Source organism: Pelophylax lessonae, assembly GCF_965119305.1.
Source record: "Pelophylax lessonae genome assembly, chromosome: 4".
Taxonomy (NCBI): Eukaryota; Metazoa; Chordata; class Amphibia; order Anura; family Ranidae; genus Pelophylax; species Pelophylax lessonae.
In genome coordinates, this window is record NC_138771.1 from 273,671,141 (window position 1) to 273,698,172 (window position 27,032).

At 42.3% G+C, this 27,032-nt stretch overlaps 1 protein-coding gene across 1 annotated transcript in view; it reads left to right on the top strand.

Annotated features, from left to right (window-relative positions):
- Positions 1 to 3,958: 3,958 nt before the first annotated feature.
- The window catches only part of NDUFA12 (NADH:ubiquinone oxidoreductase subunit A12), a 59,866-nt gene continuing 36,792 nt past the window's right edge, over positions 3,959 to 27,032 (top strand). Inside the window, exons 1-3 of the mRNA XM_082254815.1 lie at positions 3,959 to 4,109; positions 12,910 to 12,992; positions 18,450 to 18,537. Coding sequence (XP_082110941.1) covers positions 4,024 to 4,109; positions 12,910 to 12,992; positions 18,450 to 18,537 — 257 coding nt within the window. The 5' untranslated portion in view covers positions 3,959 to 4,023. The remainder of the gene's footprint in view (positions 4,110 to 12,909; positions 12,993 to 18,449; positions 18,538 to 27,032) is intronic.

Consider the following 27,032-nt stretch of genomic DNA (forward strand, 5'->3'; position numbering starts at 1 on the left):
TCTCTTCAGAATGAGTCACTTCAAGTTTTTCTGACACCTGAGAAAAATTTGTCTGGGGGAGGAGGGGGTCGGAGAGAGAGCTCAGAACAGAACTTATCTATTCAGAACACAGTTCTTCTGCTGTGTGAAAAGGGGGGGGGGGGGGTGATCCTTTTTCCCTTATCAGCTCTCACACACTGTAACTGCTGTCTCTCCGTCCTCTCCTCTGTGCTGCTGACAGATGAAGAAAGATTTCTGCCCTTTTGAAGGAGTGTGTCACCTGATTCACTTCACTGGGTATATGTGAGGATTTACAATCACTTTAATAGCCTGTTAGCAAATATGCGTTTTCTTCTTTGGAGAAATTCTGTGCAAACAGTTGGGAAACTCCAGCAGGAGGGGGAACATAGCTCGAAGACCGACCAAAAATATGGCTCTGTGTATACCTAAGATACAACGGTAGTTTCAAGAGTACCACACAAATTCCCACAAATTTCCCGCAGTGAAAATCTTTTGCAGGTATAGCTACACTATATTGCCAAAAATATTGGGACGCCTGCCTTTACATGCACATGAACTTTAATGACATCCCAGTCTTAGTCCGAAGGGTTTAATATTGAGTTGGCTCACCCTTTGCAGCTCTAACAGCTTCAACTCTTCTTGGAACAGAAATGACACACACATGCAAAGGGAACACAGATTAGGGAGGGGGAAAAGGAAGGCAGGACAAACTCTGCTGCCAGGGAGACACAAAAAAGTTAAACTTGTAAGGATGGCGGGCTCCATTTACAGAACCAGATCGCATGCAATCCTAAAAATGGCAAATCACTATACCGTTCTGCAGTATTTACTGCAAAACACCCGGTAAATACCTCATGAAGGCGTTAAACTGAATTCACAGAAGGAAAAAAAAAAATGAAATGCATGCGGTAATTAAGTAGTGGTTGAGGCATGCGGTATTTAAGGAATGTGTACTGGTTGCTAAAGAGCGGGGCGGCCCTCAGCGCCCTTAACAACCAGTAACTTTTATCGTTTTTAGGCATCAGGTGGCCACTGCATCCCTAACAACCGATTAGTCATCAGCTGTCAGCGGGGTTACCCGCTGACAGCTGAAAGTAATAAAAAGAATTTCCGACAATGAAAAATTAAGAAAAAAATGGCATTGGGTCCCCCCCCCCCCAATTTATACCAGGCAATTTGATTTTGTAGGGAACCCCCATGCCAAAAGGTAAAAAAATTGCATGCCCCCCCAAATGTATACCAGACCCCTATCCCAGCATGCAGCCTGGCAGGTCCGAGAAGGGGGTGCTCATCTGCCCCCCCAAACCATACAAGGCCACATGCCCTCAAAAGGGGGTCCCCAAAGCACCTTGTCCCTATGTTGATGGGGACAAGGTCCTTTTTGCCACAACCTTGGCCGCTTATGGGGCTTATCGGAACCTATAAGCCCCCTTGAAATACTTGCCAACCGCAATTCGTATACATTATCTCACAAAAATGAGTACACCCCTCACATTTTTGTAAATATTTTATTATTAATTTTCATGTGACAACACTGAAGAAATTCCATTTTTCTACTATGTAAAGTAGTGAGTGTACAGTTTGTATAACAGTGTAAATTTGCTGTCCCCTTTAAAATAACTCAGCACACAGCCAATAATGTCTAAACCGCTGGCAACCAAAGTGAGTACACCCCTAAATGAAAATGTCCGAATTGGGCCCAATTAGCCATTTTCCCTCCCCGGTGTCTCGTTAGTGTTACAATGTCGCAGGTGTGTTCAATTTGGCATTATCGCTCTCACTCTCTCATACTGGTCACTGGAAGTTCAACATGAGGAAAGGCGGTTTAACCTTAAAGTGCGTAAGGGGTTCTTCACTGTAAGAGCGGTAAGGATGTGGAATTCTCTTCCACAAGCAGTCGTATCAGCGGGGAGCATAGATAGTTTAAAAAAACTATTAGATGTACACCTTAAAGACCACAACATACAGGGGTACACAATGTACGGTTAAAAGCAAACACACACGCATCATGGTTGAACTGGATGGACTTGTGTCTTTTTTCAACCTCACTAACTATGTAACTATGCCACCTCATGGCAAAGAACTCTCTGAGGATCTGAAAAAAAGAATTGTTACACTACATAAAGATAGCATAGGCTATAGGAAGATTGGCAAGACTCTGAAACTGAGCTGCAGCGCAGTGGCCAAGACCATACAGCAGTTTAACAGGACAGGTTCCACTCACAGGCCTCGCCGTGGTCGACCAAAGGAGTTGAGTGCATGTGCTCAGCGTCATATCCAAAGGTTGGCTTTGAGAAATAGGCATATGAGTGCTTCCAGCATTGCTGCAGAGGTTGGTGGGGGGGGGGGGGTCAGCCTGCCAGTGCTCACACCATACGCCGCACACTGCATCAAATTGGTCTGCATGGCTGTAGTCCCAGAAGGAAGCCTCTTCTAAAGATGATGCATAATAAAGACAAGCATGGTGGTGGGAGTGTCATGGTCTGGGGCTCCATGAGTGCTGCCAGCACTGGGGAGCTACAGTTAATTGAGGGAACCATGAATGCCAACATGTAGTGTGACATACTGAAGCAGAGCATGATCCCCTCCCTTCAGAGACTTGACCGCAGGGCAGTATTCCAACATGATAACGACTCCAAACCCACCTCCAAGACTACCACTGCCATGCTAAAGAAGCTGAGGGTAAAGGAGATGAACTGGCCAAGCATGTCCCCAGACCTAAACCCTATTGAGCATCTGTGGGGCATCCTCAAACGGAAGGTGGAGGAGCACAATGTCTCTAACATCCACCAACTTCGTGATATTGTCGTGGAAGAGGACTCCAGTGGCAACCTGTGAAGCTCTGGTGAACTCCATGCCCAAGAGGGTTAAGGCAGTGCTGGAAAATAATGGTGGCCACGCAAAATATTTACATTTTGGGCCCAATTTGGACATTGTCACTTAGGGGTGTACTCACTTTTGTTGCCAGCGGTTTAGACATTCCTGGCTGTGTGTTGAGTTATTTTGAGGGGACAGCAAATTTACACTGTTATACAAGCTGTACACTCACTAATTTACATTGTAGCAAAGTGTAATTTCTTCAGTGTTGTCACATGAAAAGATATAATAATATTTACAAAAATGAGAGCGGTGTACTTACTTCTGTGAGATACTGATGAGCAGGGCTGGTGCAGGCGCATTGATTCCTGGGTGCGATGACGTTCAGCTCCCAGGAATCAATGCAAAGAGGAAGTGACGGCTCGGACCGCGGCCGCAGAGGGAGGAAGTGGAAGAAAGGTGAGTATATTTTTCTTCAATAACAAGGTAAATAAACAAAAAAAAAAATCGTAACTATCCATTTATTTTTCAGGTGACGAAAAGAAGGCGGATGGCCCAAAATCGACTATGTTGATTTTGTGGCCGGAACTCCGCTTTAAGGTGGTAATTATACTCACTTAGTTCCATTATATTAGCCTCAGAACCCATCTATCAGTGCCTCCTCATCAGCGCACATCAGTGAAAAAGAGAAACTATATAAAATGTTTTTGTTTTCAAAATTTTCAGGCTTTTTTGTTTATTTAGCAAAAAATAAAAACCCATAGGTGACCAAATACCACCAAAAGGAAGCTCTATTTGTGTAAAAAAAAAATGATAAAAATTTCATATGGGCACATTGTTACATTTTTCAGTGTTGCACAATTGTCATTCAAAGTGTGACAACGCTGAAGATTGGCCAGGGCAGAAGGGGGGGTAAGTGCCCAGTAAGCAAGTGATTACAGTAACACAAAAAATACCCTGGTCTTGAAGTGGATAAAACCTTCTGGAGGTCAGGTGGTTAATTGCATATTGCTGTTTATTGTTTTTTTCCCTTTTTGTAAGGGTTTTCTTTTCTTAATGCACATATAGTGTCTCGCCTGAACCAGGCTGAATTACATCCGCAGGTTACAGCAGAGGCAGGACGCCACTGTGTGGACGGAACTGTGTGTGTCGCCGCTGTTTCCGGGGGGAAGCTTTGTGCGCCGGACTCGCGCAGCCAAACGAAAGATGGCGGAGTATATGCGAGTGCTGCGGAGGGGGTTTGAGCAGATCCGGGCGCGGGGACTGTTTGGCTCTTTCTGGGAGCTGCTCAGGTTAGACTGGGAGATGTTTTTCTTCTTCGTATGATCCTGTCAGGCTCCCCTGTAAACGGGTGCAGCGGCCTTTTCTTTCCCTTCCACCTTGCTGTCACCTTGGCAGGGAGATGACACTGACTGACCTCTGTTTACATTTGATCAGTCACGTGCACTAATAGCATGATGGGGGTGCATATGGACATGATTGTTGGTACTTTTATGGGGGTGTGTTTATTTGTTATACATGTCATAGATACACCAACATGACCCACTCTGTGTAAGGATCCAAGCACTCTCCTTCTGGGCTTCTCTGTACCATAAAGCTCTGAACACTCTTTGGAGTTCATTGGGGGCAGTTCAGGAGTAGAGAGGTTCCCCATCTCTATCCAGACATTAAATTTGCATGGTTTTGGAAACCAATCAGCTAAGGGGCAGGTCATTCATTGCCCTGCAATGCTGCAACATGTGTAAACAAAGGGGCGGGATGCTGGTGATGTCATTGACTAAATATGCGCCATGTGTCCATATAAGGGCACTGGCGTTACCAGCATCCCGCTACTTTGCTTATGTGTACTGCAGGGCTTGGCAAATTGACTTTGAATCTAGGAACCAGCTAAAAAAGGAGCCAGTTTTTTTTTTTCCTAAATAAAGCTTACAGTTAGAACATGGAAAATGTCCCCAAAGGTTAACCTGTCCTTTTAACCCTTTTACAGCCAGAGCTGTTTTGCGTTTTTTTTGCACAGGTTTAAAAAAAAAAAATAATTTTAGTACTGGAGATTACATAAGACCCTAAAACATATATTTCATGAAAGCAGACAAGAGCATAAAATAGTAGTTCCAAGTTTTTTTTATGTCACGTGATATGACTGCAAAGGTCTCGGAAACACGACATTTCAGTAAAAAACACATTAAAAGTTAATTTTAGAGTGCACAAAAACGCAATAAATTACTACATTTTTGGTAAAATATAAAAGCCGTGGTTGCACTGAGTAAATAGATACCCAACATGTCAATCCTAAAATTTGTGTGCGCGTGAAATAGCAACAAACTTCAGTACCCTATATTTTCCATAGGTGACGCTTTAAAAGACCCCTGTAGGTCATCAGTTTAGCATTACGAAAGAGATCTGGTGCTAGAATTATTACTCTCATTCCGTATGTAAAGTGTATCGCAGTGGACGTTTTTGTGCATTTATGTGTGCACATGCGTATATGTGAAGGGGGGGGGGGTGGATTTTATGTGCTATGGTGTAACTTAAATTTTTTACAATGGAAAAGAAAATGTTTTTTTTTACTTAAAGCGGTTGTAAACCCTAAAAAAAAAAAAAAAAAAAAACCTGCAAGACAAAGGCATAATGAGCTAGTATGCATCGCATACTAGCCCATTATGTGTAACTTACCTTAGAACGAAGCGCCGACATGGACCCCCGGACATCGCTGCGGGCGCTGCCATGATCCCCCGCCGTCTCTTCCGGGTTCGGCGGCTCCGGCGCAGTGATTGGCCGGAAGAGACGGCTCCGGCGCGATGATTGGCCGGAGCCGCGATTACGTCACTCCCGCGCATGCGCGCGGGAGTGATTTTCCGGCAAGCTCCCGGCAAATAAATTGAAGGTCTCCCCGGACCTTCAGAGCGGCTGCATGCACTGTAAATATCTCCTAAACCATGCCGGTTTAGGAGATATTATTTGTACCTACAGGTAAGCCTTATTATAGGCTTACCTGTAGGTAAAAGTGTCAAAAAGCGGGATACTACCGCTTTAAAGTGGAGTTCCACCCTAAAATTTGACTTCGGTCCATCTTCTTGCTCCAGGTCACTTGAAAAACAAATGGATAATCGCAATTTTTTTTTTTTTTTAACTTACCTTGTTATAGAAGAAAATATACTTACCTTACTTCCTCTTCCTCCCCTCGGCGGCCACGGCGAGTCGTCACTTCCTGGCTTGCAATGATTCCTGGGAGCTGAACGTCATCGCTCCCAGGAATCAATGTGCCTGCACTGGCCCCGACGTCAGTTCCGGTTTAGGTGCCGTCATACCTTGCTAAACAGCTTCTGGGCATGCCCAGAAGCTGTGCAGGGATGACGCTGCAGCTCCGGAAGTGACGGCAGGGCCGGTGCAGTGCATCATGGGACCGAAGAGGATGCAGAAGAGGATCGCGCTGGCTTCAGCTGCCCACACCTGAGATGGCAACGCTGGACAATACGTTTTCAAGGTAAGTATTTCTTCTAAAAGGTAAGTGGGAACCGGGACAGATCAGAGGCTATCCATTGTGGAATGTACTAGCCCTGACTGTCCCGAGGGTATTTTTATGTATTTTTTTTTTGTTTTAGGTGGAACTCCAGTTTAAAGGAGTTGTAAAAGCAGAAGGTTTATTATCCTAATGCATTCTATACATTAAGATAAAAAGCCTTCTGTGTGCAGCAGCCCCCCTCTAATACTTACCTGAGGTTTCTCTCTGTCCAGCGATGTCTATGAGTGTCTCAGCCGTCTGAGATTCTCCCTCCTGATTGGCTGAGAGACAGCAGTGCCACCATTGGCTGCCGCTGCTGTCAAGCATAGTCAGCTAGCTAATCAGGATAGGGAGGGGTCAGGACTCTGTGTCTGAATGGACACAGGGAGCTGTGACTCTGCTCGGGTGCCCCCATAGCAAGCTGCTTGCTGTGGGGGCACTCAACAGGAAGGAGGGGCCAGGAGCACCGGAGAGGGACCCGAGAAGAGGAGGATTTGGGCTGCTCTCTGCAAAACCATTGCAACAGAGCAGGTAATTATAACATGTTTGTTATTTTTATAGTAAAAAAAACAAGACTTTACAATCACTTTAACGTTTCTTTTCCATCACAAAGGGGGGCAAAAAGTCCCCTATGTGATAATAGTTTTGGTGGCAGGTTCTCTTTAATGAGATATCCAGGGTCTAAAAGTCATTGGATGTCTCCCCAATTGTAATGCAATGCATATCTCACTGCATTACATTATTTCCTGGCCTTGATGGCTGGGGAAACTGTCAACAGGGACCCGGAAGTGTCAACAACAAGAAAGGGAAGAGAGCAGACGTTAGTTATTTCTCCTCCCTCCCCTCCCCTCTACACGGTGGCACCAGTGAAGCCTGCAGATGGGCAAACTGAGCCTGGGATACATGGGGGGGGGGGGGGGGGTGTCATGCATGCAGGGTATGTGCAGCGTTTTGGCGCCTGGGTTTTGTCAAGCCCTGATGTACTGCAGTAGGCCCTTTCCCACAGCTGATTGGACTAGAAATAGCACAAAGTGGAAGTTCAGACAGGGGTGACTTTGGAGGACATTCAGTCTCATCTCTATTCAGGAGCAGAGGTTATTGGAGTTTATTATGGTGTGTGTCATTTTTGAGCATATGCTGCTATCAAAAGAATAGCCAGTTCACACCTGTGTTTTTTTATGTGTCATACAATGTAGGGTCAGGGTGCACTGAAAGCATTTGGGAAAAAATGTAACCTTTATAATCTATGAGTCTGTTTACATTGGTGCATTGCGACAGAAACAAGACATACCTGTGCTCAAATCCCAATAGCTTGTACATAGATTATATATTATATATCAGGTGCTAACAGGATGTGACCACAGGTTAACACTACAAATTATGGATGAACCCTCTGCACATTGCTATACACCCTTTCAAGCAAACTAGCACCTTATAGATTATATACATGTACAAGCTATTGGGATTTGAGCACAGGTATGTCTTGTTTCTGCTGACTTTGCAGATCCTACACTACTTTTGGGGATTTTGGGTGTGTCTTGCATAGACATCTGTGCATGAAGCCGCACAGATGTCTTCCAAGTCACACTGACATACGGCTTTGAAATCGTGTGATTTCATATGAAGTCGCACAATTTCAAAGCCGCAGTCAATGTGAATAAGGGCTTAACCATTTCCTGCCTGCCCACTGTCAAATGATGGTGGAGTGGTGCGGCCCTCTTTCTGGGACGACCTCTTATGATGGCGCCCCAGAATGGTGGCTCTTGAGTGCCCGCTGGGTCGCGCAGTGCGGCAGCCGCACTGTGTTCCTAGGACACGGTTCGACCCCCAATCTCGGTAAACAGCTCATGACGCAGCTCTTTGCCCAATCACAGCCGGTCAGATGTAAATGGGGAAGTGCCGTTTATTGGCTCTCCTCACCTCACACTGACAGTGCGTGTGGCGAGGAGAGCCAATCAGCAGCATCTCCTCGCAGGGAAGATTACAGGTAAACAGGACACTGATCATCAGTGCCCTGATTAACAGTAAAGCCCCAGCAGTGCCTATCAGTGCGGCATATTGGTGCCACCTAATCAATGCCCATAAGTGCCATCCCATCAGTGCACATCAGTGAAGGAGAAAAATTACTTATTTACAAAATTTACTGACAGAAACTAAGAAAAACCTTTTTTTTTTTTTTTTTTTTAAGTAAAAATTAAAAAAACCCAGCAGTGATTATATACCACCAAAGAAAGCTCTATTTGTTTGGAAAAAACGATAAAAATTTAATTTGGGTACAGTGTTGCAAGACCGCATAATTGTCATTCAAATTGTGCCAGCACTGAAAGCTGAAATTTGGCCTAGGCAGGAAGGGGTGAAAGTGCCCAGTGGTCAAGTGGTTAATGTGTGTCAAATTCGAAGCAAGTGTAAACGAGCCCTTAGTCCCCATTCTTACCTTAGTGATTTGAGGTGTGTTTTCAAAAGCTCTGCAACACATGACACCAGATTTTCATGTTAATCTATTGTGCCCGCTCACACACACACCTGTACCATGCCCGCAGCACTGCATCTCCTGTAGTATGCCCGCAGCCCCGCATTCTCTTGTACTATGCCCACAGCCCTGCATTTTCCTCTACCATTACCATGCCCACAGCCCTGCATTCTCCTGTACCATGCCCACAGCCCTGCATTCTCCTGTACCATGCCCGCAGCCCTGCATTCTCCTGTACCATGCCCGCAGCCCTGCATTTTCCTGTACCATGCCTGCAGCCCTGCATTTTCCTGTACCATGCCCGCAGCCCTACTTTTTCCTGTGCCATGCCCGCAGCCCTGCATTTTCCTGTGCCATGCCCGCAGCCCTGCATTTTCCTGTGCCATGCCCGCAGCCCTGCATTTTCCTATGCCATGCCCGCAGCCCTGCATTTTCCTGTACCATGCCCGCAGCCCAGCATTCTCCTGTACCATGCCCGCAGCCCAGCATTCTCCTGTACCATGCCCGCAGCCCAGCATTCTCCTGTACCATGCCCGCAGCCCAGCATTCTCCTGTACCGTGCCCGCAGCCCAGCATTCTCCTGTACCGTGCCCGCAGCCCAGCATTCTCCTGTACCGTGCCCGCAGCCCAGCATTCTCCTGTACCGTGCCCGCAGCCCAGCATTCTCCTGTACCGTGCCCGCAGCCCAGCATTCTCCTGTACCGTGCCCGCAGCCCAGCATTCTCCTGTACCGTGCCCGCAGCCCTGCATTCTCCTGTACCGTGCCCGCAGCCCTGCATTCTCCTGTACCGTGCCCGCAGCCCTGCATTCTCCTGTACCGTGCCCGCAGCCCTGCATTCTCCTGTACCCTGCCCGCAGCCCTGCATTCTCCTGTACCATGCCCGCAGCCCAGCATTCTCCTGTACCGTGCCCGCAGCCCAGCATTCTCCTGTACCGTGCCCGCAGCCCAGCATTCTCCTGTACCATGCCCGCAGCCCAGCATTCTCCTGTACCGTGCCCGCAGCCCAGCATTCTCCTGTACCATGCCCGCAGCCCTGCATTCTCCTGTACCATGTCCGCAGCCCCTGTTTTGGGTCTCGTGGTGATCCAGTAGCTGCTGTATTTCCCATCCTAGACTTATACTCGAGTCAATAATTTTTTTCCATTTTTTTGTGGTAAAATTATGGGCCTCGGCTTATATTCGGGTCAGCTTATACTCGAGTATATACGGTAAGTATGAAGCAGAGAGGTCATCTAGAGTTTAGCTTTTAGATGTAGCTTTCTGTATTATGAAATAATATTGGTCTTTAGTAATGTATACTATAACTATTTAATATTGAATAATCAATAATATTGATGTTAATACCACTACTACTATAATAATATGAACATCTTAATAATTAGTAATAATAATTATATTATATAAATAACATATGCAAATGAATATGAATAATATGAAATTCGACAACAGTTTCCATGGCAATCTTTGTCCCTGCTGGTTATATTCACCCTCTTTGTTCTCATGACCATTGTTACAAGGACAGAAACTTGGTTGTCATCAGGAGGAGAGTTGAGGCAAAACTGTCTAAAGGGGATTTTTCCGTATTTTTTCGAGCCACATCTCTGACTTTGTGTTGCATCTCTGAAAAAAAAAACCCCCCTCTCTACACTGTCCCAAACGAAAAAGATGTTTTAACTATTCCTTCACTTTAAAGCATATGTACATCAAGTATCAAGCATAGTAAAGTAGAAAGCACTGAATCTTTAGGACCTGTTCATGCTATGTGTAGTGACTGGCATTTTTCTGCACCTGATCAACACCAGTAACTGGAAGGGCACTTGTAAAGTAATTGTTTTCTGTGTGTCTTATTCACACTACAACAGCAGTGTAAAGTGCGGTGTGGTGCAGATGGCACTCTAGGTCATCGCAACATGCTGCAGTGCAGAGACTTGAATGGGGTGTCATTTCCTACGCTGTGAATTAAGTTAAAGTGCAACTTTACCCATGACAGCTTGATAAGAAATAATGTTCTTTAGCAAGGAACATACATTCTACATTATTAATTATGCTACCAAAATGAGTCTGTGCTGTCAGCTCCAGCATTGTTCCTGTTTCTTCTTGCTGGAGGCTGCCATTTTGCTGAAGCTCAGAGACCTTGAGCAGCAGTAAATCTTTAGGCTTTCAGCAGATCAACCTGTACATTTTCAGCACAGTGCCAAAAAATAGAGAGCAACTGAACATCTGCAGAGCAGGGTGAGACTGTGTATTACTGGATTTTAACCACTTGCCTACTGTGCACTTTCACCTCCTTCCTGCCCAGGCCAATTTTCAGCTTTCAGCGCTCTCACACTTTGAATGACAATTGCGCGGTCATGCTACACTGTACCCATATGAAATTTTATCATTTTTTTTCACACAAATAGAGCTTTCTTTTGGTGGTATTTAATCACCTCTGGGTTTTTTATTTCTTACAAAAAAAAAGAAAAAAGACAGTAAATTTTGAAAATAAATACATTTTTCTACTTCACTGATGGGCACTGATAGGCTGCACTGATGGGCATGGACAGGTGGCACTGATGGGCACGGACAGGTGGCACTGATGGGCAGCACCATCAATGCCCACAATCAGTGCCCATAGTGCTGCCAGTCAGTGCCCATCAGTGCCTAGATGAGCAGGCACTGATTGGCAGCACTATGGGCACTGATGCTGGGCAGTAACTAGCACTTTATTTACATTTTGTGTAATCGGAGCACTGATGATCAGTGCCCTGATTACTTGTATTTGTCTTCCCTGTGATGAGGAGCCGCTGATCGGCTCTCCTCGCCTCACACACTGACAGTGTGAGGCGAGGAGAGCCGAATAACAGCACTTCCTCATTTGCGTGTGACCGGCTGTGATTGGACACAGCCGATCACATGGGTAAAGTGTCATGTCATTGACTCTTTACCGAGATCGGGCCGTGTCCAAGCAACACGGTGCGGTCACAATCGCTGCTCCGCGCACCCCCAGGAGAGAGGCTGTTTTGGTGCGCCGTCATATGATGGCATCCCAGGATAATAGCTACACCGCTCTGCCGTCATTTGACTGTGGGCGGGTAGTAAGTGGTTAAACAGCATAGGTGTTTTTTTTATGTTTTACCATAGCTATTTCTGCAAAAGGGGCCAGCATGAAGTGATCTAGCAGGACGTAATTTTCTGACTAAAGTTCCAAAAAAATGTAAACAGTGTGTTTCACTGACCCCCCTCAACATCCAGCAAAACATACCTTGAGCCCCGGTTCACACTTGTGCGGGGTTCGCATGTAATGTCGGAGCGCACTGCTCCAACCTTAAATGCGATCGGCTGTGCGGTGCGAGTTTAGCCATACAGTTTGTATGGCTAAATTCGCACCGCAGCCGCACCAAACACGCACAGGGACCCTTTTTGGAAGCCGCATCAGGATCGGATCGCACAGCGGTTCACACTTGTGCGATCCGATCCTGTGTGAACTGCAAGATCGCACTGCGATATGCGATCAAACTGGGGGTGTCGTTAAGATTACATTGACACCCCCAGCGTATCGCATATGGCAGTGTGAACTGCCGAGGGTGCGTGTGCGATGCGGGAACAGGCTGCGGATTTGCAGCCTTCCCGCCCTCGCATAAGTGTTAACCTGGACCTAAATCAGAGCCTGTGAATGTGCCTTCAAAGCCCACAATTTAATTTATTAAAAAAAAAAAACACTTGGGACTGTTTAAATTTTTTTTTTTTTTTTTTTTTTTTTAAGCTATGGCTGAGTTAAACCCCTCTCTGGCACTATTCCCAAAAGAAGAAAGTCCTTACTAATCTTTTGGGGTTAAATATCCAGCATCATTCAACCCACTTACTGTAAAACTCAGGCCACCATAAACACGTCCCCTGGGGCAAGTTATCATGCCCGGTGTGGGCTCACAGCAGTCCTGATCTGCACACACTCTCAAGTCAAAGGGTCATGTGGTTTCCAGAGAAATAATCTGGAGAACTCCCTAAAAAAAAAGGTAATAGGGATCCCCATAATCATTATTTCTTGGTTTAATGGGATGAGGTCTGCAAACTTTTGCTTTATGCCTGATACTGTATACTTAATTTGCTAATTTTATTTTATTTTCTAAATATTTGCAGGTCTGCTGAACTGAAAACAGGTGCACTTGTTGGTGTGGACAAGTATGGCAATAAATATTATGAAGACAAACGTAATTTTTTTGGTAAGATTATTCTCTAATATTTTCTTCTGCGTGTATAAGCTTTAATCACTAGCTGTTTTACATTTATGCTCAGTTCACATATATGCGGTACGGGAAACGCAGCGAATCTTATGCGTTTCCCGCGCTGCATTGAAATTGCAGTGTTCATATGAACCGTAGCAGGTGTCAATGTTAAAGTTGACACCCCAAAACGCAGTGCGATTGACAGCATTTGATCACATAGGTGTGAACACCCATGCAATCTGTTTTTAGTGCGGAGATGAATACAGATGAATGGCTCAAATCGCACCACACTGACATCGCATGAGATTCCTGTGCCAATGACATGCAATGTGCCACACTGCATATATGTGAACTGATCTTTACTGAATTAACTTTTGATTGATGTTGAGAGACTAAAATTAGTTCCACCTGCAGCCCCACCCCTGATGCTTCCTAAGCTGTGAAAAAGTAAACCGTAGCACCTTTGTACTTGTTTGTGATTTGAAGAGAAGCCTCAAGATCCCGTAGGCCCCTGATTCCCTGCTACTTCTTGTCTGATGTCGAGGCTTAGTGACTGCAAATGTGGAGGCACTTATTGGTTGCCTGAGCACCCACTCAATGGTTCTGCCTCTCACATTTCCCATCACTAAGCTGTAACAATAGGCAGGAAGTAGTAAGGCCAGTCAACACCTTTTTTCTCTCGCACTTTAAGTTCCTTAGCTGTGTCTTTTAGGTAGGAAATAGGGCAAATCAGCGCATCTGCCTCTAATATTTTTAGTTCCCTAGTTGTGTACTGGGCAGAAAGGAGTGCAGAATTGGGCCTGTTGGACCTAAAAAGGGTTTGTGCCAGTCACAGGTTAATATTTGGATACCACTTTCATTATGAGGGAAAGACAGTTTATAAAATAACAAAACCCGATTCATGCTGCTCTCTGTATGGGTTGCCATTCACCTCTGTTTTGAGAATGTTAAATCTTTGGCTGTCATGCTGATGATTGACTTCAGTGTTTTTTTTTTTAACCACTTCTTCTAGACTGCCTGCCGCAGTTATACGTTGCTACTTTGATGTTAAATACTGGGGTTATGGCAGCAGATAGCTGCCATAACCCCAGTATTTTTTTACTGGGCGGGCGGTCCTCTTTCTCATAAAAGTGGTCCCAGTGGCAGATTCGCCCCAGGATCACTTTTATGGGCGGCAGGAGAGGTTCCCCGCCTCCTGCCGCTTCCTGGTCATTTTCCCTGCTTACCGGAGCCGTCGGTAGTGGGGAAAACGATCTGATCCTCTCCCCTTCTAGCCAGGAAGTCGAGTGAGGGCCAGCTCTATGACTTTGGAGGACCGGAGCGACGTCATATGTCGCTTCCTCCCTACGGCCCTAAAGGGCCCACTTTTTGTTTTTTTTTTCCATGATGAAAAAAAATGACTTTTTTTTTTTTTGCTTTTTAGTGTTGATGTGAGACCTGAGGTCTCTTTGACCCCAAATCTCACATTAAAGAGGACCTGTTTACAAGGGATGTTTGCATTCCTTGTAATAGGAAGAAAAGTGATCAAAAAATTTTTTTTAAAGGGACAGTTTAAAAATAAAATGTAAAATAAGAAAAAAAATTGTGAAGCGCCCCGTCCCTCTGAGCTCGTGCGCAGAAGCGAACGCATACCCCAGTCGTGCCCACATATGTAAATGGTGTTAAAATCACACATGTGAGATATCAACGTGATCGTTATAGCGAGAGCAATAATTCTAGCTCTAGACCTCCTCTGTAACTCTTAACATCGTATCCTGTAGAAGTTTTTAAAGCGTCGCCTATGGAGATTAAGTACCAAATTGTTTGTCGCAATTTTGAAGCATGACATGTTGGGTATCTATTTACTCGGTGTAACATTATCTTTCACATTATAGAAATAAATGGGCTAACTTTACTGTTTAGCTTTTTTAAATGCAGTGAAATGTATTTTTCCCCAAAAAATTGCGTTTGAAAGACCACTGCGCAAATACCACGTGGCAAAAAATATTGTAACGACTGCCATTTTATTCTCCAGAGTCTTTGCTAAAAAAAATATATAGGGGGGGTTCTAAGTCATTTTCATTTTTTTTACCCTTTATTTTCATCTGTTGATCCAGCTAGACTAGGAAAAATGGCAGTTGGAAGGCTGACTGGGTGCTTAAAAAGATCAGCATTTATTCATTTATATTAAACCTCTGTTCCAAAGGGAAACACTGTAGCTGTGACTGCATGAAAAGTATTCGCTGGAGCTCAGTTTTCATTTGTTAGTCACTTCCATTTAAATGTGCTTGTGCATTTAACACCATCTTCTCCCTAGACTGAAAATTTTGCTGCTACTTCGGCTCCGTGTCTGAATGCACACATAGAGCAGCAGCTTGGCTAAGGTGACTTTATAGCTGCTTGCTGTGGGGGTACTCGGCAGGAGGGAGGGGCCAGGAGCACCGGCCAAAGACCCGAGAAGAGGAGGATCTGGGCTGCTCTGTGCAAAACCAACTGCACAAAGCAGGTAAGTAGGACGTGTTTGTTATTTTTAAACAAAAAAACCCAAGACTTTAGTATCACTTTAAAAGTACTGAAGTCAGACAGGCAATTATTATGTTCAAAAGAGAGCCAGCAACAGAAACTTGAGATGTATGTAGTGGGAGTATTAAAGTGGTTCTAAAGGCAGAAGGTTTTTTATCTTAATGCATTCTATGCAATAAGATAAAAAAAACCTTCTGTGTGCAGCAGCCCTCCTAAGATGTGGGGGCACTCGGGTGGACGGAGGGGCCAGGGGCACCGAAGAGGGACCCGAGAAGGGGAAGATCTGGGCAGCTTTGAGCAAAACCACTTTACAGGTAAGTATGAAATGTTTGTTATTTTAAAAAAAGAAGAAAACAAGACTTTAGTATCACTTTAAGGCTTTTCGTAGCACCATTACCATTCTCAAATAACTAAGGTTATTGATCATAGATTACTTTACCCACACTGTCCCTTTTAACGCGGACGTTCGTATTAGATCACATGACCACTTCCACTGTTTCCTAGCACATGGCATTTATTTCCCTTTTTTTTGTATGTCTGTTCATATAGATCTGGTACTTTTCGTTATTACTGTTCTAAATTTATTGTCCATATTGTAGTACTTTTCATTTAGATGACATGGCTTGGGGCACTTAATAGTCTGTAATGTCAAGGGTGCTCATATTGACCCTGTCACTGATTATTCGATTGCATCTCTTGGCATTGCCAGACATTGTTCTCAAGATGTAAAGTATACAACGTTTGTCATCTGTTTGTCCATAACGTGTTAAAACCCATAAAGTCCATAACTTGTTAAAACCCCAAAAAATGAAAAAAAAAATTTTAGGAAAAAAAGGGCAGCAATGGCAGCCCCCTTTACCTTTCTCATGACAGTATCCCTTTAAAGCAACATATTTTCTCAGCTTTGACGTGCGGTTATCTGTATTTAACGGTTTGTAATAGCCAGTGGTGTGTATGAGCCCCATAAGCTGTATGACAGTGGTAAGTATCAGAAAATATTTTTATTTATATAGTTGTAACAATTTACGGAGCACTTTACATACAGTATATAATGTAAATTCACACAAGCGTCTGCCCCCAAAGAGCTTTACAATCTAAGGTCCCTGTCTTCCATACGTACACATACACGGGCCAATTTATACAAGAGTCGATGAACCTACCAGCATGTCTTTGGAGTTTGGGAGGAAAAGAGGGTACCCAAAGGAAGCTCACGCAAGCACAGGGAGAATGTGCAAACTCCATACAGATAGTGTCCTGGCTAGAATTCGCACTGAGAACACTAGTGCTGCAAGGAAGAAGTGCTGACCACTAAGCCACCGAAATTTGGTAGGTATTTTAAATACACTGTTGGAGCAACACACCAAGTCTAAATCAGGCATATCAGTCTGTTTTTTGCTCTTTTCTCAACTTTTTGTCCATTTTTGTGGTCCTTGGCTGAATTTTTTTTTTCTTTTTTTTAATTGTTGCATGCATCTCTAGGAAGAAATTCACCCCATGTTGCTGTGTCCCCATCCCTGTGTCCCTCTGACCACACAGGAAGTTAAGGAAAATTACCACAACCACTGCATAAAAAACCTAAACATTTCTACAAATTTTAATTAAACTTTTCATTTATTTACAGAACCTAAAGATCCTTTATGAAAAATGTGTTGATAAATTTTAAACATGCAGCACAAGTCAGACAACTTAAAGTGATACTAAACATTCTGATTTTTTTTTCTTTAAAAGAACAAACATGTTTTACTTACCTGCTCTGTGCAATAGTTTTGCACAGGGCAGCCCCAATCCTCCTCTTCTCAGGTCCCTTGCCGGCGCTCTTGGACCCTCACCCAGCCGTATGCCCCCACAGCAAACACATGCTCACTCCAGAGTCGGCCCTGTGTTTCCATAAGACACACACAGCATGGCTCGGCCCCTGCCCCACTGGCCAATTGCTCCCACTACTGTATCTAAGCCAGTGAGAAGTGAGAGGGAGGAGAGACACTCTGCTCTTGTGCACATCACTGGATTGGGCTCCGATAACAATAGGGGGGGGGGGGGGGGCTGCTGCATGCAGAATGCATACAGGTAAAAACCTTCTGCTTTTACAACCACTTGAAGAATATTTCTGAACTAAAAGCATTTTACAGGAATGGTTAACAATAGCCTAAATCGAGATCAAAATGACTGCTAGCTGGCTACTAGAACATTTGGAAGATGTTATTTTTGCAAAGAGGCTTACAAAGTAATGACGGCACCCAAACATATGCACATTTCTATTTCTAGTCCGTCATATTTACAGATAAAAACTGTGCATTATATCTGTGTATTTGCACTTCACACAAACTTTACAAAAATTCACCATCACACAGTGACGTATCTGTGTTGGTATTGTCTTGGTAATATCACCACTTAGAAAAAGCTTTCAGATAGATAATAGGTATCTTCACTGGTTCCATATAGTTAAAATAAACAAAGGTGCTATTTGGGGAATCATTAGAATCAAGTCCTAGGGTATCTGCAGTGTACTTACAGTCTAATAGATATTGTAGTTTTGGCCCTGCCAGTGGAAGGCCAACTCTGCCTGCAACAAGGAGCAGGGAGCTTTGATTGGCAGCTTCTAATGCAATTTACTTGTGTACCCCGCCACTGGGATGTGGCTGACATTTGAGGAGGCTGTTTTTGCTTAAATTTAAACTACAGCAGCGCAGCCAGCACTGGGACCAACTTAGACCTTTGTTTACCTGGTGCCCAACACGGAGAGGGGCACACATTGGAGCTGTGTGTTTGGAACCAGAGACCTGCAGCTTTCCCCCGACTGTTTAGAGAAATAATAATACAGTAAACCCAGCAGCTACAACTACCCAATTGCACATACCCATATAAGATGTGCCCATAGAAAAAAACAAACCTTAAAATAAATATATATATATATCTTCATGATGCTAAACCATGGCTTGTCCATTTTTGCAGCACGTCACCGATGGGTAGAGTACACATCTGAGATGAATGGAAAATATACTTATTGGAATTTGGATGCAAGCATGGTGCCCCCTGAATGGTAAGTGCATGTTGCTGTACTTAAAGGTTATTCTATTTGTAACAGAGGGTTGTCTTTTTTTTTTTTTTTTTTCCTTTTATTACTGACTTACTATGCCTTGTTCTGCACTGTTTCTGTGTGGGGATGGTCATCTCTGTAGAGAAATAGGGCTTCTCTTCCTCCTGTCAGATCTGCCTCCCTGATGATGTGTAATCTGATAGCTGGTGGGGGAAATATTCAGTGTGCGGCAAGAGAAGTTCACAAAGCTAAGCAAAAGAAAGCAGAAGCAGTGAAATGGATGCTGTGCAGATTCCCCTCCAGCAAGCAGTACAGTAATGACATTACCATATCATAATCTCTTTCTCCTGAGGATATAGACAGAGGGGTGCCTAGGTACACTTGCATGCCATGAAGTGCACTGTTTTTTTTTTGTTTCTTTTTTGTTGGAACATTTTGAGAAAAAAAAAGAAAGGCCAAGAGGTCCCCGTTGGTATTTCAACAATACAAACCATGCAGTAGGAAATGTAAGAGCGTGATCAAGGCAGCTAAAATAGACCACAAGAGACGCATAGTGCAGGAGAGTAAAAACCATCCCCAAAAAATGTATTAAATATTTTATTTTAATAGTAAAAAGGTGAGTTCAGAACATATATAGCCCCACAAAGGATAATTAGGGGAAGTGAGTTACAATTGTCAAGGAAAAGGCAACTGTTAACACATTCTTCTCCTCAGTTTTTACAAAGAAACAGGAGGACTATGATGTACAAGACTACGGTATATAGTTAGTAACGCAACATGGAATGTACCCTTATGGTTTACACAAACCAGTGTTCAAAAAAGAATTAAAGAATTGATAAACTTAATGTGACTAAATTACTTGAACCAGATGGCTTCTACCCGAGAGTCCTTAAAGAACTTAGCCATGTTTTAGCCAGACAGTTTAAAGACTGAAATGGTATCAGCTGATTGGTGAAAAGCTAACGTGGTACCAGTATTCAATAAAGGGCCAAGATATACAGTATACCTGGAAACTACAGACCAGACAACCCAAACATCAGTAGTATGTAAGCTATTGGAGGGGATGCTAAGAGACCATATCCAAGAATTTGCTAATAAAAGGTACTGTCCGTAATACCCAGCATGGATTTATGAAAGATCGTTCTTGCCAGACTAACCTGTTAACAACCTGAGAACATAAGTTGTAATTTTGATAGAGGAATGCCTGTGGATGTGGTACTGTGGGGGGAAAAAATTATTTGATCCCCTGCAGATTTTGTAAGTTTGCCCACTTACAAAGAAATGAAGGGTCTATAATTTTTATCATGGGTGTATTTTTAATGATAGAGACAGAATATCAACTAAAAATCCAGAAAAAAACCCATGATGCAAATGTTATAAATTGAGTTGCAGTTCAGTCAGTAAAATAATTATTTGATCACCTACCAACCAACAATAATTCTGGCTCCCACGGACTGGCTACAGTATGTGCTCGTGTGGTACACAGATCAGTCCTTTCAATTTAACCACTTAACGACCGCCCAACGACTATTTATGTTGGCAGTTTAAACCTAAATACCCGTGTTAGGGCAGCAGATACCCGCCATAACCCTGGTATTTTTTTATAACTGCGGGCGGTCGGCTTTCCGAGATGGGTGGTCCTAGCGGTGCCCCCCCCTCCCGCCGCGTCCCGCTACTGTTCCCCGCTTACTGGACCCGCTGGCAGCGGGGAAAACGATCCGTTCCCGGATCCTCAGACAGGATGTCGAGTGAGGGCAAGCTTGCCCTCACTCGACTCTATGGTCTTGGAGGACAGGAGCGACGGCAAACGTCATTGCCTAGCAACCGGTTTAAAGGCCCCATTTTTTTTTTTCATTTTAAATTATTCAAATTATTTATTTATTTTTTTTTTTTTTTCATCTTTTAGTGTACTTGTGAGATCTGAGGACTTTTTGACCCCAGATCTCACAAAAAAAGAGGTCCTGTTGCGCCTATTTCTATTACAAGGAATGTTTACATTCCTTGTAATAGGAATAAAAATGATCAAAAATTAAAAAAAAAAAAGAAAACGGTGTAAAAATAAAAAATAATAAATAAAATAAATAGTAACAAAAAAAAAAATTAAAGCGCCCTGTCCCCATTAGCTCGTGCGCAGAAGCGAACACATACGGAAACCCCGCCCGCATATGTAAACGGTGTTCAAACCACACATGTGAGGTATCGCCGCGTTCGTTAGAGCGAGAGCTATAATTTGAGCCCTAGACCTCCTCTGTAACTCGAAGATGGTAACCTGCAGAAGAAATTTTTAAAGTGTCGCCTATGGGATTTGTAAGTACCAAAGTTTGTCGCCATTCCGTGAGCGTGCGCAATTTTGAAGCATGACATGTTGGGTATCTATTTACTTGGCGTAACATTATCTTTCACATTATGGAAAAAAATTGGGCTAACTTTACTGGATTCTTATTTTTTAATTCAAAAAAGTGAATTTTTTCCAAAAAAATTGTGTTTGGAAGACCGCTGCGCAAATACGGTGTGATAAAAAATATTGCAATAATCTCCATTTTATTCTCTAGGGTCTCTGAAAAAAAAATATAATGTTTGGGGGTTTTAAGTAGTTTTTCTAGCAAAAAAAAAAAATGATTTTAACTTGTAAACACCGAGTGTGAAAAATAGGCCTGGGGCTTGAGTGGTTAAAGAAGTGTGTAAGGCCTAAAGATTAAAAAGCATCTTTGGGGATAGCTCAGTCAGACCCTCATGCAAGCAATGGTACTGTACATAGGGATATGTAGTTTCCAGAGAAGGCGATGCAAAGAATCATGTGACATGCGCTAGCACTGCTATGAAAAGATTGCGGATTCCGGTTACATTTGAATTTTTTGGAGTTCTAACTAGATTAATTTGAGTCTGCTTTCTGACTTTGGTACATTTGCATTATTTTCTGGTAAGCACGATTAGCCAATCATTGTTTTTTAAATGCCATTGCTATTAAGAGCGCAGTCTTATTAATTGCTAAATGAGTTGGATGAAGCTAGAGCAGATATGACAGTTGTTTGGATTCTAACTGTGCAGTGAAAGTGGATTCAATTGCTTGGTGCACAGCTGTCAAGGATTTAATTAGTGGTTGGTTTGAGTAAACATGGAGACTGATTTTCACATTAAACCTTTATATTGTGTACAGTTTAGTTTGAAAAGGAGAACATCTGCTGCTGTGGAGACCAGAAGTGCCTCATATTGTTCCACAGTAGACCAAAATCCTAGTAATGTAACAATGGGATAGATTCCAAGAAATAACTTATTGCTGCTTGTCTAGTGGAAATAGTCCACAGTGGCAAAAGCACAATTTTTGCATTGTTTATCCATTGCAACCACTCTGATAAGCAACAGTGTCCAGTTATTTCTCACACCTCCACATTGCATTGTAAAGTTCTCATGCTAGATGCTTGCTCCTTTAATACTGCAGAATGCTAATAAACATGTCAAGAGATTACAGCCACAACAACTGAGAGTCTGATTAAAGGCTTTACCACCACTTAGGGTTAATCGCAAAGTAAAACAATAATAATATAGCGTATACAATTGCGACACAAGTCATACTGTAATTAAATGTTATTAAAAATGACCTTTCCTTTTCAATCTGCAGCTCTGTATTTTTCTGTAAAATACAATATGGCTACCTGGAGGTGTTCTGTACACTGGTGGTGTGTAAAGAACGCTCCCCAAGGTATGTCATTTCCTGCTTGTGGTTGTCTTACCTATTTTTCCATAAGACTGCACTAAGATACAAGTCAGATTTTGGGCATCCATTGCAAAAAAAGTGTTATTTTTTAGTGAGATACTCCCAAAAGGAAATCACATCTAAAGGGATGCATGCAGTATTATTCATTAGAGCCTTGAAAATGCAGCAGCTTATTGATAATTCTGAAATCACTCCCATTCCCATTCATTTTGCATGTGGACACAGACAATCACACAGCGATTTCTTCAGAATAACAAAAGGTAGGAATCTGCAACAAAGTTTGTTAAAATCGTTGCAATGTACAGAGATCACCCGGAGGGGAATGTTTTTTTCTCATCAAATGTGGAGTTACGCTTTATCCAATTACACCCAGTCCAAATCTGCCATTTCTCTCCTACATGGAAAAATCAGTATTTTTTTGTATAAAATTACTCAGAATCCCCAAACATTTTATTTATATATCCTCTGAGGGGATCTTGTGGGAGAGTCCTATATTAACATGGTCAGGGTATTTTGGCCATATGTACGTCAGACCTTTCTTTAATTAGAAGGTCCGCAATATCTGGTAAGCCTGCATCTTAAATGAGGTGGTGGTGTCACAATCTGGAGAGCCTTTTGGTGATTTGATGCACTCCTATCTCCTTCCTATCATCTATGAGGAGTACTTGATGCACTTTATTCCCATGTTATCTATGAGGAGGATTGGTCTTCAATTTTGTATGAACTTTTTGTTTCTTTTGAGAACCTCATTTTTAAACCGTGACGCACACAGGTGTTATTAATTGCATTAACTGTATTAAGTTATATATGTTGACACTGGGATTTACAATGTTTTGCTATATTTAATTCACTTGTTTACGAATTAGACTATAGCGCAGTTTAATTTCTCTTTGCTAAAATTCGGGGTTCTGGGGCATTTTTTTTTTTTTTTTTAAAACCCTGCATAAGTTCATTCAGTAGCCGAGCTACAAATCATTATTGTGGCACAGACATTTTAATGTCTGCAGTTTAAAGTGGTTGTAAACCTTCTCGTATACCCAGTGAAGTGCATAGCCACAGATGATACACTGAGACTAAACAAATCCTCCTACGTAAGTTTTACTTGTTTATCTGCAGCCTTCTCTTTCCTACATCCCTTCAAAAGTGCAGATTTGTGATAAAATCCTTTTCCATCTGTGAGGATCACAGAGGAGGGGGTGGAAAGCTGGAGTTAAAGCTGTAACCCTTGTGAGAGCTGATTGGAGGTAAGAAACACACACACCCCTTCACACACTGCACAGGATTGAAAGGAGGATATATAACTGTGTTCTGAATAGACAGGCAGTGTGCTGAGTTCCCTCCCACCTTCACAAATGTATCTCATGTGTCAGGAAAACTGAGAGAAACGACCCTTAGAGCTTTGGAGAGAAACAAGTAAACACTACAGATATGTGCTTTGTTCAGATTTCATGACTGAGGTTTACAACCACTTTAACTTTTCCTAGCAACATAAACCCTAACAAAATAATTCTGTAACTGCTGCAAAATCGCTAGTATGACATGGTGCCTACATGACTTCTGTGCTATTTTGTGGGCCCACTTGACAGACATTGAAACGCGTTACTATACTAACAATACATTTTACAAATTGCTCTGTTCCTTTTTAAAATATGATAGTGTATTCTTTCAAGGAAATTTAAGAAAAATACAGCAAGAAAACTTCAAATGTTGTTGACAATTATTTTGTACATCGTTGGCTGAGTTTTGGAGATTTTCTTTTAGAAAACATGTGTTGTTGAGCAGGTCTCCTGGGGTTAGAATGTGCTATATTTTTCGAACAATAGTGTGCCTACATACAAGGCTGTAGGTTTCTCATATGCAGTCTACACAGGGCCATATGCTACTTGCTTGGTCCAAAATGACACCATAAAAAGTATGTAGGATTAGACATCTTGGCTTACTAGACTGCAAAGATTAATCCTGCTTCAAAATCTATTTGTAATTATTCGAAATATGGCCATCAGTTTTATGTTGAATAATGCATAATATTGTTTCAGCTTATGATTTTCTAATTATGTTTAGGCACAACAATGCGTCAACATTGTTTAGATAAAATACGTAAGCTTATTTTATGGTTTGATATGATTGTTTTAACTACCGACGCATTAATGTGGGAGCAGCTTCAGGGCCCAGTAGCCCCAAAGCAATTTGTCTTGTTTGCCATAACGTCCGTTCATGCCGCTGCATTGCGATGGTGTGCAAAGAATAAAGTAGAATAAGCAGTGCAACGTGTTAAGATGCAAACTACTGTATTGCAACACTGCTACAATAAATAGTACTGAATAAAATTTATAAAATAAAATGTCACTTGTGACATGTCAATACCATTTTAACAAAAGCAACATGTGCCTGGATTGGTGAAAACCATCAAAAGAGTGGCTGCATATAAGGGCAACTTTGGCATCCATCCAGAATTAACATGAAAGAAAATACCACTTGGGCAAAAGAGGGGAGGAAAAGGGGACTTTTGACGATGCCAAAAAAGCTAGATAAAGATCTAGATAAAATAGATAAAGATCTAGATAAAATACAAATGTTTTATTGATGTAAACCTTAAAATAACTCCTAGGTAAAACTTATGGGAGAAAGTTGGAAAGCATGACAAATAACATAAAAACACTACACATAGTAGAGCAATAGACAAAAAACGAATTGTGAATTGCCAAACATAAGGTGATGAAATCCCAGTGGTGTGCGTCCAGAGCCCCAACACGTTTCAGTCCTCTTCAGGGGGATGGTAGACATAGATAAAGTAAATAAATGTCCATTCAATCTAGCATATCGCAGACCATGCACTGAAGAATGGAAATTTAACTTACAGGCTGGGAACTTAATGCTAGAGGTCCATATGAAGGATGGAACTGCCCAACGTCCAAACCATTGTACCCCGAACACAAGGGATATATAGAGATTCAACCCAATTATTTTGAGTTTGTATTCCTAATAGAGAAATGCCACAAAAAAGAAAAAAACAATAATGTAAATATAGAAAATAAAAACAGGTTTAGATAATTATGAATTCTTGGGTGCTTATAGGTGACCCAAGTACAAAAGTACCTGAGAGTTGTCACCATCACCTCTGGGTTTTTCAAATCCCTGCTAGTGGTATTCCAGGTACATGGGGTACATGGAGTGTCCCTCCTCAACCGCAGGGGGGACCCAACCCAGAACATCCCCCAAACAGGCTCTGCATAAATCATAGGAAGTAACCTTCAAGTATGGAAATATTTTTATATAGCCTGTGTATGAATCCACTAATAAAATAATAAGAATACCCCCGGTTTTGGCAGGTCACATGATGTTTAGATTTGAGTTTTTGGCCATTGGGAAGAGTGTGTGATTTAGATGATCTAATGAAACTACACCATTGGCAAGATCCACGTCGGGGTACCTCTGGACAGAATATGTGAAGTAGATGTAGATTTAAACATACTAGTCTGTCCCTAATAGATGGTGCCCTCCTGTAAGTAACCGGCGGGCAGAAGGTATTATTTGCGCAATTCTGGAGTCAGCCTGTAGAAGGTGCCAGTATTTAGAAATTAGTTTTTTTAAAAGCTGATGTTGGGAATTGTTTGTTGTATTGATTCTCAAAGGTTGATGTTGACCATCCGTAATTTTAGTCTTACTTTTGCAAAGTAAATGAGTATGGGATTGAGAGAATGCCCTGTTGAAGGCCTTTCATCTACGAAGGCCTTGGGGCTTTGGGCGCACACTACTGGGATCTCATTTTCTTATGTTTGGCAATTTCACTAAGTTTTTTTGTCTCTTGCTCTACTATGTGTAGTGTTTTTATTTTATTATTTGTTTTGCTTTCCTACTTTCCTCAATGAGTTTTACGTGGGAGTTATTTTAAGATTTACTTCAATAAAACATTGGTATTTTATCTATATCATTGTTGAATAACTTTTTGGGCATTGCCAAAATTCCCCTTTTCTCCCCTCTTTTGCTCAAGTGGTATTTCTTTCATGTGCCTGGATTGGCACATAAGTAAAGTTCTTCCAAATGCACACCTGTATCCATGCATTCAGTGCGTCTACTGATGTAAACGCTCCACTAAACTCTTCCAACAAATCAAAATTCAACTTCATCCAAAACTGATTTTATAAGGTGGAACTATGGGCAAAACCAAAAATTACATGACGTCTGTCACTAGAATTATCACATCAATTTTTATTTTAATTCTAGTTTTTTTACTAGTTTATTACCCGGTGATCCTGCCAGTAGATTTGATATTTTCAACTTTCTTTACCAGACCAAGCTGTCCAACAAAACTGAAAATAAAGTTGGGACAACCTGAGAATGTTTACAGGAGTTAGCATTTACTCATATGGTTTAACCTTTTATTGCAAAACAAAATAAACTGTTGCTGTAACTGCTTAACCACTTTAGCTGCTGAAGATTTTGCTGCTCAATGACCAGGCCACTTTTTTCAACTTGACACTGGGCGACTTTAACTGACAATTGCGCGGTCATGCAATGCTGTACCCAAACTAAATTTACGTTCTTTTTTTCCCACAAACAGAGCTTTCTTTTGGTGGTATTTGATCACCTGCGCTTTTTATTTTTTGCGATATTAATAAAAAAGTGCAAACATTTGCGAAAAATTTACATTTTCTACTTTGACTGTTAAAAAATATCCAATATATTCATTTTTTGTCATATATTTAGGCCAAAATGCATTTAGCTACATGTCTTTGACAAAAAAATTCTCAATGAGCATATTTTTATCCACTTTAAGAACGGA